Below are 15,304 nucleotides of genomic sequence, written 5' to 3' on the forward strand. Positions count from 1 at the left end.
CGTGGAGAATATCCGAGCGGACCTTCTCAGTCGGCAACATCAGCTTCTACCGACCGAGTGGACCCTTCACAAGGAGGTATGTTTAGAGTTGTGGAGGATATGGGGACGTCCTCTAGTGGACCTCTTTGCTACGTCCAGGACGACAAGACTCCCCCTTTATTGCTCTCCTGTCCTAGACCCAGGAGCGTTAGCCATAGACGCCCTCCTCTGGGACTGGAAAGGCCTCGACCTTTACGCTTTCCCTCCCTTCAAGATCCTGGGAGAAGTGATAAGGAAATTTGCAACGTCAGAAGGAGCAAGGATGACTTTAATAGCCCCCTTCTGGCCAGCAGCGGATTGGTTCCCAGAGACCTTGGCCTTCCTAGTGGACTTTCCAAGGACGCTTCCACTGAGGGTGGACCTTCTCAGGCAGCCGCATTTCGAAAGGTTCCACAAAAACCTCTCCACTCTGAGTCTGACTGCGTTCAGACTATCACAAAGCTGGCTAGAGCAAGAGGCTTTTCGAGAGCTGTGGCAAAGGCCATCGCCAGTGCCAGGAGACCTTCTTCGAATGCGGTCTACCAGTACAAGTGGGCTGTTTTTAGGAAATGGTGCAGGAGTAAAGGAGTTTCCTCGACCACGACCTCTGTACCACAAATAGCTGACTTCCTTTTTTATCTCAGGCATAAGAATAAACTGGCAGTCTCGACTATTAAGGGCTATAGGAGTATGCTATCGGCAGTCTTTAGGCACAGAGGCCTGAACTTGTGCGACAACAAGGATCTTCACGATCTACTGAGATCCTTCGAGACTGTCAAAATTCCTCAACTCAGGACGCCTTCTTGGAATCTGGATGTTGTCCTGAAGTTTCTTATGTCAAGTGCTTTTGAACCTCTGTCTTCGGCTTCCCTCAAGAACGTGACTAGGAAAGCTGTCTTCCTAACGGCTCTGGCGACAGCTAAGAGGATTAGTGAAGTGCAAGCCATTAGCAAACATATTGGCTTTAGGGGTCCTAATGCTGTATGCTCCCTAAATCCTTTGTTCTTAGCCAAGAACGAAAATCCTTCAAACCCTTGGCCCAAGTCGTTTGAGATCAAAGGTTTGACGGAGATGCTTGGGCAGGAGTCAGAAAGAGTCCTGTGTCCTGTCAGGGCTCTCAAGTTCTACTTAGCCAAGACCAAGGAGACTAGAGGCTCATCGGACAGTCTGTGGTGTTCGGTGAAGAGACCTGATCTTCCCATGTCTAAGAATGCCTTAGCATTCTTTTTAAGAAGTACTATTAGAGAGGCTCATTCCTCCTGCCTAGAAGGTGACATGAGACTTCTGAAAGTAAAGGCTCATGAAGTAAGAGCTATCGCGACTTGGTGGCTTTCAAAAGAATATGTCCCTGAATGATATTCTTGGTGCCACCTTCTGGAGAAGTAATTCAGTGTTCGCCAGCATTACTTGCGGGATGTGAAGACAACATTTGAAGACTGCTCTTCGCTGGGACCATACGTTTCGGCTGAGACACGATGTTGGGAGAAGAGGGCAATACTCATCCTATCCTTTAGGGGTTAGGGAGTATTTTTTTTTTAATCTTGTTGTTTTTTTTTGGTTGTTGGGTGGCCATTGAGATGGACGTCCCAATTTTTTAGCCTATGTTAGGTTCATTGCCTTAGATAGGTCGGTCAGGTGGTTGGTCGTTGCTCCTTTTCCCTCTCTGTATGGTCGCATGATCTAGTCCTATTGTGGTCACGCCCCCGTGGACAGGTCATCTGGAGCTCTCCAGCTTTATAGGTCCCTACCTTGCTGGAGACTCTAGAAAAGCAGAAGCAGGCTTGGGTGACAGATAACCTCGAAGTCAGCTATGCTAACAGGTAAGGAACCAAGGCGTCAATCGCCTACATTTATTTGTTTCCTAAATTCTATTCTGCCTCTTCCCACCTCCAACGGTGGGATTCAGCTATATATATATCTGGCAGGTAAGTGTCATGAACAAAATGATATTTTAATAATAAAATAAGGTTTGTTCATACTTACCTGGCAGATATATATACTTTTAGTGCCCACCCGCCTCCCCTCTTGAGACAGTGGCACTAGAAAATCTGAATAGAAAATGGGAATGGTTCCCGATTCCCGCCTCCCAGCGGCGGGAATGAGAACTAACCACCTGGCCACACTGCGTGTGCCGCGAGTTTTGAAATTCTGTCGGATTTCGGAGAAATACAGCTATATATATATCTGCCAGGTAAGTATGAACAAACCTTATTTTATTATTAAAATATCATGTTTTAGCTATTCGCCCGAAGGGGGCGGGTTATAGTACGTATCCCCTGCGAATACGGGGGTTTTACTGTATATATATATATATGCTGTATATAATGTATGTATGTATACATACTGTACTCTTCAAAATAATAAACGGGGTAACACCACCCAGTTTATTATTCTGGCGAAAAAAGAATGGTATTTTTGACGGTGAATAAATTGAGACAGAATAATACGCCAGCTGTGTGATGTTTGCGCATCCTTAGTGAGCAGGACATATATCGTTCAGTTTGAGGGTGGCCGCCATTGTGGATGGGATGTCACGTGTGACTGCACTATTGTTCTCCCGCATTTTCACCACATTGCACTGTGTGAAGTGGCTAGTGTTCATTTATTATGGGCAAAATGGAAAACTTATCATCTGAAGTTATCGCCCAGATAATAGATTTGAAAATAAAGTGAATCAGACTGGGTTAGTGAGAGGAGTGTTCGGAAGTATGTGGCGAGGTTCAACTTGGACACCCATAAGCCTTTGAAACGGCCTGGACCCCCTCACCGAACACAGCAGGATTCGATTTCTTCATCATGCGAGCTGTTAAATGAGGGTTTTGTTGTAACTCACTCATCAACACACTAGTAGCCCTTTTACAGGTCTTACAGGGCGTCCAGGCCATGTCAAAGGTTCGGTCCTCTCACTCCTCTCACTAACACCAGTCTGATTCACTTCATCTTTGGTTTGAAGCCAGATTCCTTCGAAGCTATTATCTGGGCAATAACTTCAGATGATAAGTCTTTTGTTTTGCCCATAATAAATGAACAATAGCCACTTCACGCAGTGCAGTGCAGTGAAAATGTGGGAGAACAATAGTGCAGTCACACATGAAATACTATCCACAATGGCAGTCACCCTCATACTGAATGATAGTAAATGGGAATTTCATGCTCACTAAGGATCCGCAAATGTCACATAGCCGGCTTATTATTCTGTCTCAATTTATTCACCCTCAAAAATACCATTCTTTTTTCGCCAGAATAATAAACTGGGTAGCATTACCTGTTTATTATTTTGATGAGTGTGTTTGTGTGTGTATTATATATATATATATATATATATATATATAATATATATATATATATATATATATATATATATATATATATATATATATATATATATATATATATATATATTATATATAGATAGATATATATATATTATATATAGAATATATATATATATAAGCAAATCCACAGGAAAAAAAGACAGGCAGAAGCTCAATACCAAGTGCTTTCACGTTTATTGACGATCGTCAATAAACGTGAAAGCACTTGGTACTGAACTTCTACCTGTCTTTTTCCTGTGGGATTTGCTTATACACTGAAGTCACGTGCATCTACTGTGATTTTTTAGCATATATATATATATATATATATATATATATATATATATATATATATATATATATATATATATATATATATATATTGTCACGAGGTGATCTAGTACCTGGTTATTACACAAATAATAAGACCAAAAGATTTACTTCACTTCAGCAAGACACTTGAAACCTTGTAACAAAAATATTAAGACTGAATACTCTAAGGGTACAGTGATCCCTGAAAACTTGCTTAATACTCGAAAATTCAATCTAAATTTATCAAGTTGTGGGTGAGGTAACAACTGATAAGCTATAAACAGACTAGGGGAAAAAGGGCATCACTCCAACAAATACTATAATTGTTTCCCTGGTTCTATTTCACCTAGATAAGCCTCAGGTGAACAAACAGATGTATCACTTATCTTGTATATACACACAAATGTCTGTAATCACTGGTGGTCAAAATGAAACACTGTGTTTTTAAAACTTTAAACAGAAAAATTTATTTCTAAGTTCAAAAGTTATAAGCAGAGTTCACAATCTCAAAAAGATTTACTATTACTTGACAACAGTGTAAGATTTAAGTATTTCTTAACCAAATTAATTCACAGAACTTTAATTTATCATGAAGTCAGTGTAATTAAGTAAAATTCAAACCATTAACTCTCACTCAAGTTTTAGATTTAAATCTGAACATCTGCAATTAGCCCAAGTGTTCACTAAAACATTAATAAATGGGAGTCAACACAGGTATTTAGTGAAGTCTTAATAATAAGTAGGCACTGAAATCTCAGTAATGCAAATTAACACCAACAAAACTCTAAGTAATCACCAACACAAACTTTGGGTAACGCTGTGAAATTATACACACAGGCATATATATGGAAAAAATGGAAATATACCAAGAGCAATTTCACTAAGACAAAATATGATTCTAGATTATACCAGTCTCTCAAAAGATTACCTTCACTTTTCAAAAAGACTGAACTCATGTCTTTCTATAACCTCCTCAATGACAACACTTCAGTTTTCAACATAAGTACAATACAAGCAAATAAGCATATTACCTTACTCCTTTTGTAATATATAAACACAATGGGTGAAGAACACAAATATTTTGGGACCATACGCAAAATATACATTTCATGGGAGAGTTTTATAAAACTTATATGTTTTGGGAGAGCAACCAGTTATACCCTTCTATGTGAATTGAGAGAGAGGGACTTCCTGTGTCTTTTAGACCTCTTAGCAGACTAACTGTTAGGTTTTATCTCAAACTAAGTTGATAATTAGTCACTTTAAATCGTAGAATAACTAGAGCCCCTTTCTTCTACATCCCAGAATACAGAATACTCAAAGAATACACAGGGAATATACAGAAAGAATACACACACAATTCTAAGGCCAGGGAAAAGGTATGGGTTCTTATCTCGGATGACTGACATTTCCTGCTCTTAGTTAACCACCTGGGTAAACAGAAATAAACTTGCAAATGATCTGGCTAAAAAGCCCTGTCAACATGTCAGACCTGCCTCTCCTCCCTTATCCTTCTACTTAGAATATGGAATACATAATAAGGCATAGAGAAAGATAATAATTACAGAACAGACATACATGATAATCCTGTAATAAGTACTCAGACTTGCGAGCACTGAGACCTGTCATCTCGTCAAGGTAATCAAAGTACCTCTTTGAATACGACTTCCCTTTGGTCAAATACAGCTGTGTCAACACAGGATGTGGTTATTTGATAATGGTTCCAAAATATCTCTCTCTCTGCACGTTAACTCTCCTGTTATACACCATGTTATTAACATAAGTCATAAAGTATATCTTAGTTTTACCAGACCACTGAGCTGATTAACAGCTCTCCTAGGGCTGGCCCGAAGGATTAGACTTATTTTACGTGGCTAAGAACCAATTGGTTACTTAGCAACGGGACCTACAGCTTATTGTGGAATCCGAACCACATTATAGCGAGAAATTAATTTCTATCACCAGAAATAAATTCCTCTAACTCTTCATCAGCCACCCGCGGGAATTGAACTCCGGCACATCATGTGACAGTCTGAAGCTCAACCGACTCGGCCAACAAATAAGCACGGTACAACCTTCCATACTTTACAAAGTCACTTCAATACACCTCACAATGTATGAAACAGCTGAAAGAAATCACATCAGCATACATAACATACATGTCATCTGTAAGAAAAAAAAAATCTCAAAATCGTATTATAATAATATATATGTGTATTAACTGAATCACAAAAATATGAATATATATATATATATATATATATATATATATATATATATATATATATATATATATATATATATATATATATATATATATATATATATATATATATATATATATATATAGCTTAATGATAAATAATATTGCCAAGACCAGGAAGAACATTCTTTATTGTACAAGCTTTGAGGTATAAAACCTCATCATCAGGCTGAAAAAAACCGACAAGGATGAGAATCAATAAAATTACAATAACATGAATTGTCATAATAAATCTTCAGCAAAAATACTAACGAAATATATAAAATGAACAAGTAAATACAAACTAAAAGGGTGAGACGTAAAATAACGAAAAATTAAAAACACAAACATAAAAATATGAAAATAAAACTAAAGTGAAATGTAAACAAACTACCACTCACAAAATAAAATATTTAACGACTAATTGAATACCTACTATGAAATTACACGATAGCTAGTTGAATACCAGACAAATTGTTGTTCAATTCCGGCTTCATCTTTTTAATAGTCAGCGACTCTGAAATTAAAAGGTCCAGTCTATTTGAACAAAAAGACAGTACCCGAAAATCCAGGTCAGTGAAAGGATGGTCCTGTGCTAAACTCTATTCTCTAATGGCAGAAAAGGGTGGTTTGGAAAGGGGAAACCTACCCTCTAATAGAAAGACCTCTGTGTTCCAAAATTGTGTGTCTGAGCCAGCGGGAACTAGATCCCACGTATCGCAGACCACACTTGGAACAAGTGAACAAGTAAACGACACAGGAATTAAGGTCCACAGGCAGAGTAGGCTTTCTCTCAAAAGTGATCTTATTGTAAAAAGGATTACAGAAAACAAACCGGAAACTGATTTGAGGGAAACAATGCTTAAGTATTTCTTGTAACTTTTTCGGACCATATAGCTACTATGACCAAGGTAAGGCAATTTAATGTACTTTACATCTTTACTAGCAGTACTGTACACTGGTCTGGGACAAAACTTTTCATTTAAAAATTTTTCAGAACTTTGTAAAATACAAAAATGGGATATGAGTTTTCAGAAAAATAATTCTGGAGGAAAACCATATCTTGATGAAATAAATTAAAATCACAACAAACATTGTAGGCTCTATTAATCAAAGTGCGTATTGAGTTCATCTTATACAACTTTGGCGAAAAACTGAGGTAATTCAATCCCAAGCCAGTAAAAGTACTTTTCCTATAAACAGAGGTCTCAAATTTGCCACTGTTTCTGTATACCTGTACATCTAAAAGTGACAACTTATCCTGTTCCGTCTCACAAGTAAAAGAAATGTTAGGGTGACGAGAATTAAAATATTAAAAAAACAAATCAACATGCAATAATTCCTTAAACACAAGGAAAGTATCATCTACATACCTACGGTAATACAAAGGTTTGAAAGCACTAGGGCATTCAGACATCCAAGTCCTTTCACAATAACCCATGAAGCAATACGCATATACAGGTCCAAGGGAATTACCCATAGCTACTCCATCTATTTGCTTATATAATTTACCATCAAAAGTAAAAATGCCATCAGCAGTTGCTAAATGTAATAATTTTTGCAAGTCTATTTTATTAAGTCCAAACACTGATAAATGGTTTTCACATATATTATTAAGAATAATGTCGGTTGTCTCTTTTAATGGGATATTGGTGAAAAGAGAGGTTACATCGAAACTAGCCATTACAGCATCTTGGTTAAAATTGAAAGAGCATAATTCTTTAACAAATTTGGAAGAATTAGATATGTTAAATTCACCTAAAGTTAGAGGGTTTAAAACTGGAACCAAAAACTTAGGTTATAACTAAAAGTACCAGTTGAGGAAATAATAGGTCTTAAAGGGTTTCCTATTTTATGTACCTTAGGCAAACTGTGCACAAATAACCAGGCTTAGACCCTGAAGCAAATAAAGAGCTATATGTAGCTTTCCCAATCTTATCTCTCAGACCTCTACAACCTATTTAGTTTGTCTTCTAATTTCAAAATGTGACTTGCAATATCTACATTTAAAATCCTAAATTTTGTATTGTCAGAGAGTATTTCATTAATTTTATCTAAATAATCAGACCTATTCATTAATACAACACCCCTACCTTTATCTGGCATGGTAATAACTATGCTATTATCGTTCTTAAGGTTACGTAAAATATTGATTCTGTCTTTATTTAACTGATTGTCACCCTCCTTTTTTCTATTAAAATTTTTGAAGGTATCGTTTGCAATTACGGAAATTTTGCTAAAAAGTGAAGTAAGGGTTTCACTGCCAAAAATGTCACAGCCTCTCAAAGTTGAACATAGTTTTTCAAAACTTAAAAAATACTTAAAGAAATTGAATTTCATGGGGATCAAAGCAAAATCAAGACCAAGAGAAAGAACTTCCTTTTCATCTGTTGTTAAATTTCTGTTAGAGCACAAAAACGAAAGAAAGAGGTAGTTTTAACAGATTTGTCTTCACTAGATAAGGATTTAAAGAACAACCTTTATTTTTTTTGGATTTTAAGTGTTTGTCGTCGATTTTAGATTCCAACGTTGAGAAAAAATTGGCTGATGTTAGGCTTACACACAATAGAAAGTTAAGAAATCTGATGGGTTGTTGACGTTAATAAGAAAATAGATAGTAGTAAAGTTATTTTTAATTTTTCTAACAGAAATTTAACAACAGATGAAAAGGAAATTCTTTCTCTTGGTCTTGATTTTGCTTTGATCCCCATGAAATTCAATTTCTTTAAGTATTTTTAAGTTTTGAAAATCTATGTTCAACTTTGAGAGGCTGTGGCATTTTTGGCAGTGAAACCCTTACTTCACTTTTTAGCAAAATTTCCGTAATTGCAAACGATACCTTCAAAAATTTTAATAGAAAAAGGAGGGTGACAATCAGTTAAATAAAGACAGAATCAATATTTTACGAACCTTAAGAACGATAATAGCATAGTTATTACCATGCCAGATAAAGGTAGGGTGTTGTATTAATGAATAGGTCTGATTATTTAGATAAAATTAATGAAATACTTCTGACAATACAAAATTTAGGATTTTAAATGTAGATATTTAAAGAGTCATATTTTTGAAATTAGAAGACAAACTAAATAGGTTGCTGTTTTAGAGATAAGATTGGGGAAGCTACATATAGCTCTTTATTTGCTTCAGGGTCTAAGCCTAACATGTTATTTGTACTGTTTGCCTAAGGTACATAAAATAGGAAACCCTTTAAGACCTATTATTTCCTCAATTGATACTTTTAGTTATAACCTAAGTTTTTGGTTCCAGTTTTAAACCCTCTAACTTTAGGTGAATTTAACATATCTAATTCTTCCAAATTTGTTAAAGAATTATGCTCTTTCAATTTTAACCAAGATGTTGTAATGGCTAGTTTCGATGTAACCTCTCTTTTCACCAACATCCCATTAAAAGAGACAACCGACATTATTCTTAATAATATATGTGAAAACCATTTATCAGTGTTTGACTTAATAAAATATACTTGCAAAAAAATTATTACATTTAGCAACTGCTGATGGCATTTTTACTTTTGATGGTAAATTATATAATCAAATAGATGGAGTAGCTATGGGTAATTCCTTGGACCTGTATATATGGATTGCTTCATGGGTTATTGTGAAAGGATTTGGATGTCTGAATGCCCTAGTGCTTTCAAACCTTTGTATTACCAGAGGTATGTAGATGATACTTTCCTTGTGTTTAAGGAATTATCACATGTTGATTTGTTTTTTGAATATTTTTATTCTGTCACCCTAACATTTCTTTTACTTGTGAGACGGAACAGGATAATAAGTTGTCATTTTTAGATGTACAGGTATACAGAAATAGTGGCAAATTTGAGACCTCTGTTTATAGGAAAAGTACTTTTACTGGCTTGGGATTGAATTACCTCAGTTTTTCGCCAAAGTTGTATAAGATGAACTCAATCGCACTTTTGATTAATAGAGCCTACAATGTTTGTTGTGATTTTAATTTATTTCATTTAGATATGGTTTTCCTCCAGAATTATTTTTCTGAAAACTCATATCCCATTTTTGTATTTTACAAAGTTCTGAAAAATTTTTTTAAATGAAAAGTTTTGTCCCAGACCATTGTACAGTACTGCTGGTAAAGATGTAAAGTACATTAAATTGCCTTACCTTGGTCATAGTAGCTATATGGTCCGAAAAAAAGTTACAAGAAATTTTAAGCATTGTTTCCCTCAAATCAGTTTCCGGTTTGTTTTCTGTAATCCTTTTACAATAAGATCACTTTTGAGAGAGAAGCCTACTCTGCCTGTGGACCTTAATTCCTGTGTCGTTTACTTGTTCACTTGTTCGCAGTGTGGTCTGCGGGACCACGTGGGATCTAGTTCATTAGCTGGCTCAGACACAGAATTTTGGAACACAGAGGTCTTTCTATTAGAACTAGGTTTCCCCTTTCCAAACCACCCTTTTCTGCCATTAGAGAACACAGTTTAGCACAGGACCATCCTTTCACTGACCTGGATTTTGGTAGGTTGTCTTTTTGTTCAAATAGACTGACCTTTTAATTTCAGAGTCGTGACTATTAAAAAGATGAAGCCGAATTGAACAACAATTTGTCTGGTATTCAACTAGCTATCGTGTAATTTCATAGTAGGTACTCAATTAGGTCGTTAAATATTTTACTTTGTGAGTGGTAGTTTGTTTACATTTCACTTTAGTTTTATTTTCATATTTTTATGTTTGTGTTTTTAATTTATTTTTCGTTATTTTACGTCTCACCCTTTTAGTTTGTATTTACTTGTTCATTTTATATATTTCGTTAGTATTTTTGCTGAAGATTTATTATGACAATTCATGTTATTGTAATTTTATTGATTCTCATCCTTGTTGGTTTTTTCAGCCTGATGATGAGGTTTTATACCTGTAAAAGCTTGTACAATAAAGAATGTTCTTCCTGGTCTTGGCAATATTATTTATCATTAAGCTAAGATTTCCCATTAATAATTATTGAGACTATCCATATATATATATATATATATATATATATATATATATATATATATATATATATATATATATATATATATATATATATATATATATACATACACACACATACATACATACATACAGGAGACGGGTCCAGCTTTGAAAGCGTTCCAAGTACTGTTACACGACTCTTTTCAAATATATTCATCAGAAATTATTTCCCGGTTTATGACGCGTTGTACGCCGGTCCGATGGAAGAAAAATGACTCGAAAACGGCAGAATAATAAAAATTTGGAGGTCTTTTTTTTTTTTATGAAAAACTCGATAAAAATGCAGTGTACATCGTTTTCAATACACCCAAAGCATTAAATGTAAGGTTTTCTTAGGATTTTTGACGATTTTTTGGTTTGGGACGCGGTGTAATAACGGAACCCCCGTCGTAAACCGGGGACTGCCTGTATATATATACAGGTTGGCCATCACTAATCCAGCATCATTGGGACCTAGAGGGTGCCGGAATAGCCGTTTTGCCGGATTAACCAATTATTAGGCTAGAATACATGAAACCCAGTAGCTAAGCACCTCATCCCAGAATTAAAATATCCCATAAATCAGTACAAGTTGGTTAATAAAGAAAAGACAATTATCAAATACAGGTAGTGCTCAATTTACGATAATTCGACTTACAATATTTCGAGTTTACGATGGGGTTAGCAATTAATACCGATACGAAAATATTTAGTGAATATTTTTAGATTTTGCGCAGGCAGCGAGAGAGACCAACTTCTTTTCCTCCATCTCTTTATTCCATCTGCTAGTTAAAAAGGTAAAAGAGAATGATAAAAGTATTGTTAGTAACGTTATACTCTTGCGTAAATGCGTACCGCCATAAACAACCAAACGGGAAACTGTTTTGCTAATAATCGTCCCGGATAACAACTGTTATGCTTGTATTTCAACCATCGTACTGTTAAACAATTACTGTAGTTATGTTACAAATGACGTTAAGTACAGTACAATAGGACTGATATATTTTTTACACTATACCCTCATTCGCTTTGGAGAAAAGATCGGCAAGGAAATATACTGCTGCAGTAACTTTATGCTGCAATTTGTAGTTGAAGCTGAGGAAGCAATGTTCAAGCTGCTAGTGACTATAGATTATCATGCATCGGCAACATGGATGAAACTTGACCATAAATAAAATTGGAGAGAATGTATTTTAATCAAAACTACTGGGCATGAAAGAATACAAATTACTGCTGTTTTCACGCCGATAAAAGATAAATACGTAAAGTTCGTATTATGATGAAATCAAGAGAAAATAGCGAATGGAATCTTGATCTTTTTCTTACACAAAACAAACATGCCCCCAAAACGACCAGCCGCGATTCCCGCCAATGTCACATATTAACAAAAAAAGTAGCTAAATTAATTTCACAACGAAACGTATTTAAGTTATATTTCGATTTAAAAACATTTCGTATAACGAAAAATATCCTTGTCCCAAATAAAAAAAAAAGTATCTATTCATTTACGCTTACTAGAAGCAAGAAAAGCTCTCTGAACTGAGTTAAATGCGGCAAAATAAACACCGTGTTATCGATTCCAAAAACAAAACATTGATCGCAATTTATAATAAAAAAGCAATATGAGAATATACGCTATTGGATACGATGTAGTAAAGCATAACTTTTTAAAAGATCCATGAAAAAGATGCACATTCGTTATGTTGATGTTTGTATAATACTGTTAATATGTGAATAGAGTTTAGTATAATGTAGGCTAGGCCACCGTATATGTAGCCTATATGATATACCATAGCGTAGGCCAAAAGACAATAGTAAATTTAAAAAAATGGAACAGCAAAAGCATGCCTGTGTTTACAAACACCTCCAGTTTGTTGAGGCAGCACACTGCACCACCAAATCGGCGGCCAGCCAGCGAAAATTAAGCGACCGGGAAATTTGAAAATTAGTGCGGAAACAGAAATTACTGTAGCTGAAATTTGTGCCGGATTACTGATTGTTCCGGACTACTGATTGCGGATTAGTGATGGTCAACCTATATATATATATATATATATATATATATATATATATATATATATATATATATATATATATATATATATATATATATATATATATATTATATATATTATATATATATATATATATATATATATATATATATATATATATATATATATATATATATATATATATATATATATATATATATATATATATATATATATATATATATATATATATATATATATATATATATATATATATATATATATATATATATATATATATGTATATATATATATATATATGTATATATATATATATATATATATATATATATATATATATATATATATATATATATATATATATATATATATATATATATATATATATATATATATATATTGACAGGGTAATGAGAGAAAGCACAGTGCATTTTCATGATTTATTGTGCCGACGTTTCACAACAGATCTCGGTTGCATTTTCAAGGATGTAAAAATGTGAACACCATTTTACTCATAATAACTCTTAGAATATTTCAACAAAAAATATAGATTTATTACATTAACATCCATCGGCACAATAAATCATGAAAATGCACTGTGCTTTCCCTTGTTACCCCATCAATGTGGTTTGAGCATGGCTCCCGTTGTGATTATATATGTAATATATATATATATACATATACATACATATACATACATGTACATACATACACACGTACGTACATTGCTCCCCCCCTTTTTTGTGGGGATAGGTTCCAGAACCCACTACAGAAATGCAAAATCCCCTCAAAAAACACATAACTGCTTATAACTGCCAAATACCCTGTACTCCTTAAACTAAAGCACCTAGAACTGTCTAATTTAGTAGTTCAAATAACAATATTCCTTAAATTATCATACTAATATAATTTTATATCAATTCAAACAAAAATACACCCCCAAAACATCCTAAGTCATCTTGATTAGTAGCCTTTTACAACTGTTACTCCTATGTGTATACATAAACTGCTTGTAACAGTGATTTACTAATTTTAAAATATTAATATTAATGTAAACAGCAAAATATCTATAAATATTTAATACAAATGAAATAACTTTAGTACAGATTAAATAAATCCATCTTACAGAACGTTTGACAACTAATCAGTTTACCCCTGTATACATAATCGTAGCTATTTTCTCTCATAGTGTTAAAGTCATCCCATTTTTTTATATATTGGTAAAAACAATCATCCCATTTTCTTTATTTATTGGTAAAAACAATTAAAATTGGTGATAATTCACTCTTTTTGTAGAGCAACAATGTTTATTCGCTAATTACTGTATTTTTGCTTATTGTGTTCATGACTAAATACCGATTTTTATGATAAGAATAATTTACAGTGTACTTATAATATAGTAAATGTATCTGTTAAAGTGTTCATGACTAAATACAGATTTTTATGATAATAATTTACAGTGTACTTATAATATAGTAAATATATCTGTTAAGCTCATTCCAGGTTGGGACCCAGACTGAGCATAACAAGTGTACTCTCTCTCTCTCTCTCTCTCTCTCTCTCTCTCTCTCTCTCTCTCTCTCTCTCTCTCTCTCTCTCTCTCTCTCTCTCTCTCTCTCTCTCTCTCTCTCTCTCTCTCTCAGGGTAATGTAAGATGTTTGTGAACTGATATTACTGTTAAGTGTTTTTGGATGATAGAGCATATTGTACAATATTTAAAATATATATTTGCTAATTATTTCAATTTTATTTTCCAGCCTGCTTTTACTGGAAAATAAAATAAAAATAATTAGAGAATATTTTAAATATTGTACAAAAACACTTTACAGTAATATAGTTTCAAATACATCTTACATTACCCTTAAAGAGAGAGAGAGAGAGAGAGAGAGAGAGCACGTACATTTGTTATGCTCAGTCTGGGGCCCAACCTGGCATGAGCTTAATAGATACTTTTACCACATTATACACTGTAAATTGTTTTTATCATAAAAATCAATATTTAGTCACAAACACAATACAGTATTAAAAAATACAGTAATTAGTGAATAAATAGTGTTGCTCTGTGAAAATATATTTATATAATATAATATTTGTATAGATTTTTAACAATTTTTAGGATAACTTGTCTCGGAAGAAGCGAAATCGTAAAATCCAGAAAGTGGAGACCACTGAAGATGCTGATTATGGGGCTAAGCAGATTCTTGGAATGCATCCTCTTTATGTTAGGATTACTGTCAGTACAAAAGGTTAGTAAAGTGGCTTACTGTTTGGTGCAAGCTTAGTTTTTTAGAATGTCATAGACATATATTCCATGTATAGGCATATGAGGTGAATAATGTAGCTCTTCAGGGCAGTGTTCTTGAAGGTCTGCTCATTCTCTTTGTATCCACAGTCTTTAACTATTAAGGGGAAAATATG

General features: G+C 34.1%; 1 protein-coding gene across 5 annotated transcripts in view; it reads left to right on the forward strand.

The window, feature by feature from the left end:
* Positions 1-15,304, forward strand: part of thoc5 (THO complex 5) — a 319,834-nt gene that overhangs the window by 82,676 nt on the left and 221,854 nt on the right. For all 5 annotated transcript variants that reach the window (XM_067096318.1, XM_067096325.1, XM_067096331.1 and 2 more), the window contains exon 8: positions 15,003-15,132. In XM_067096318.1, the coding sequence (XP_066952419.1) occupies positions 15,003-15,132 (130 nt within the window). The remainder of the gene's footprint in view (positions 1-15,002; positions 15,133-15,304) is intronic.

This window comes from Macrobrachium rosenbergii, chromosome 4 (genome assembly GCF_040412425.1).
Source record: "Macrobrachium rosenbergii isolate ZJJX-2024 chromosome 4, ASM4041242v1, whole genome shotgun sequence".
NCBI classification, from domain to species: Eukaryota; Metazoa; Arthropoda; class Malacostraca; order Decapoda; family Palaemonidae; genus Macrobrachium; species Macrobrachium rosenbergii.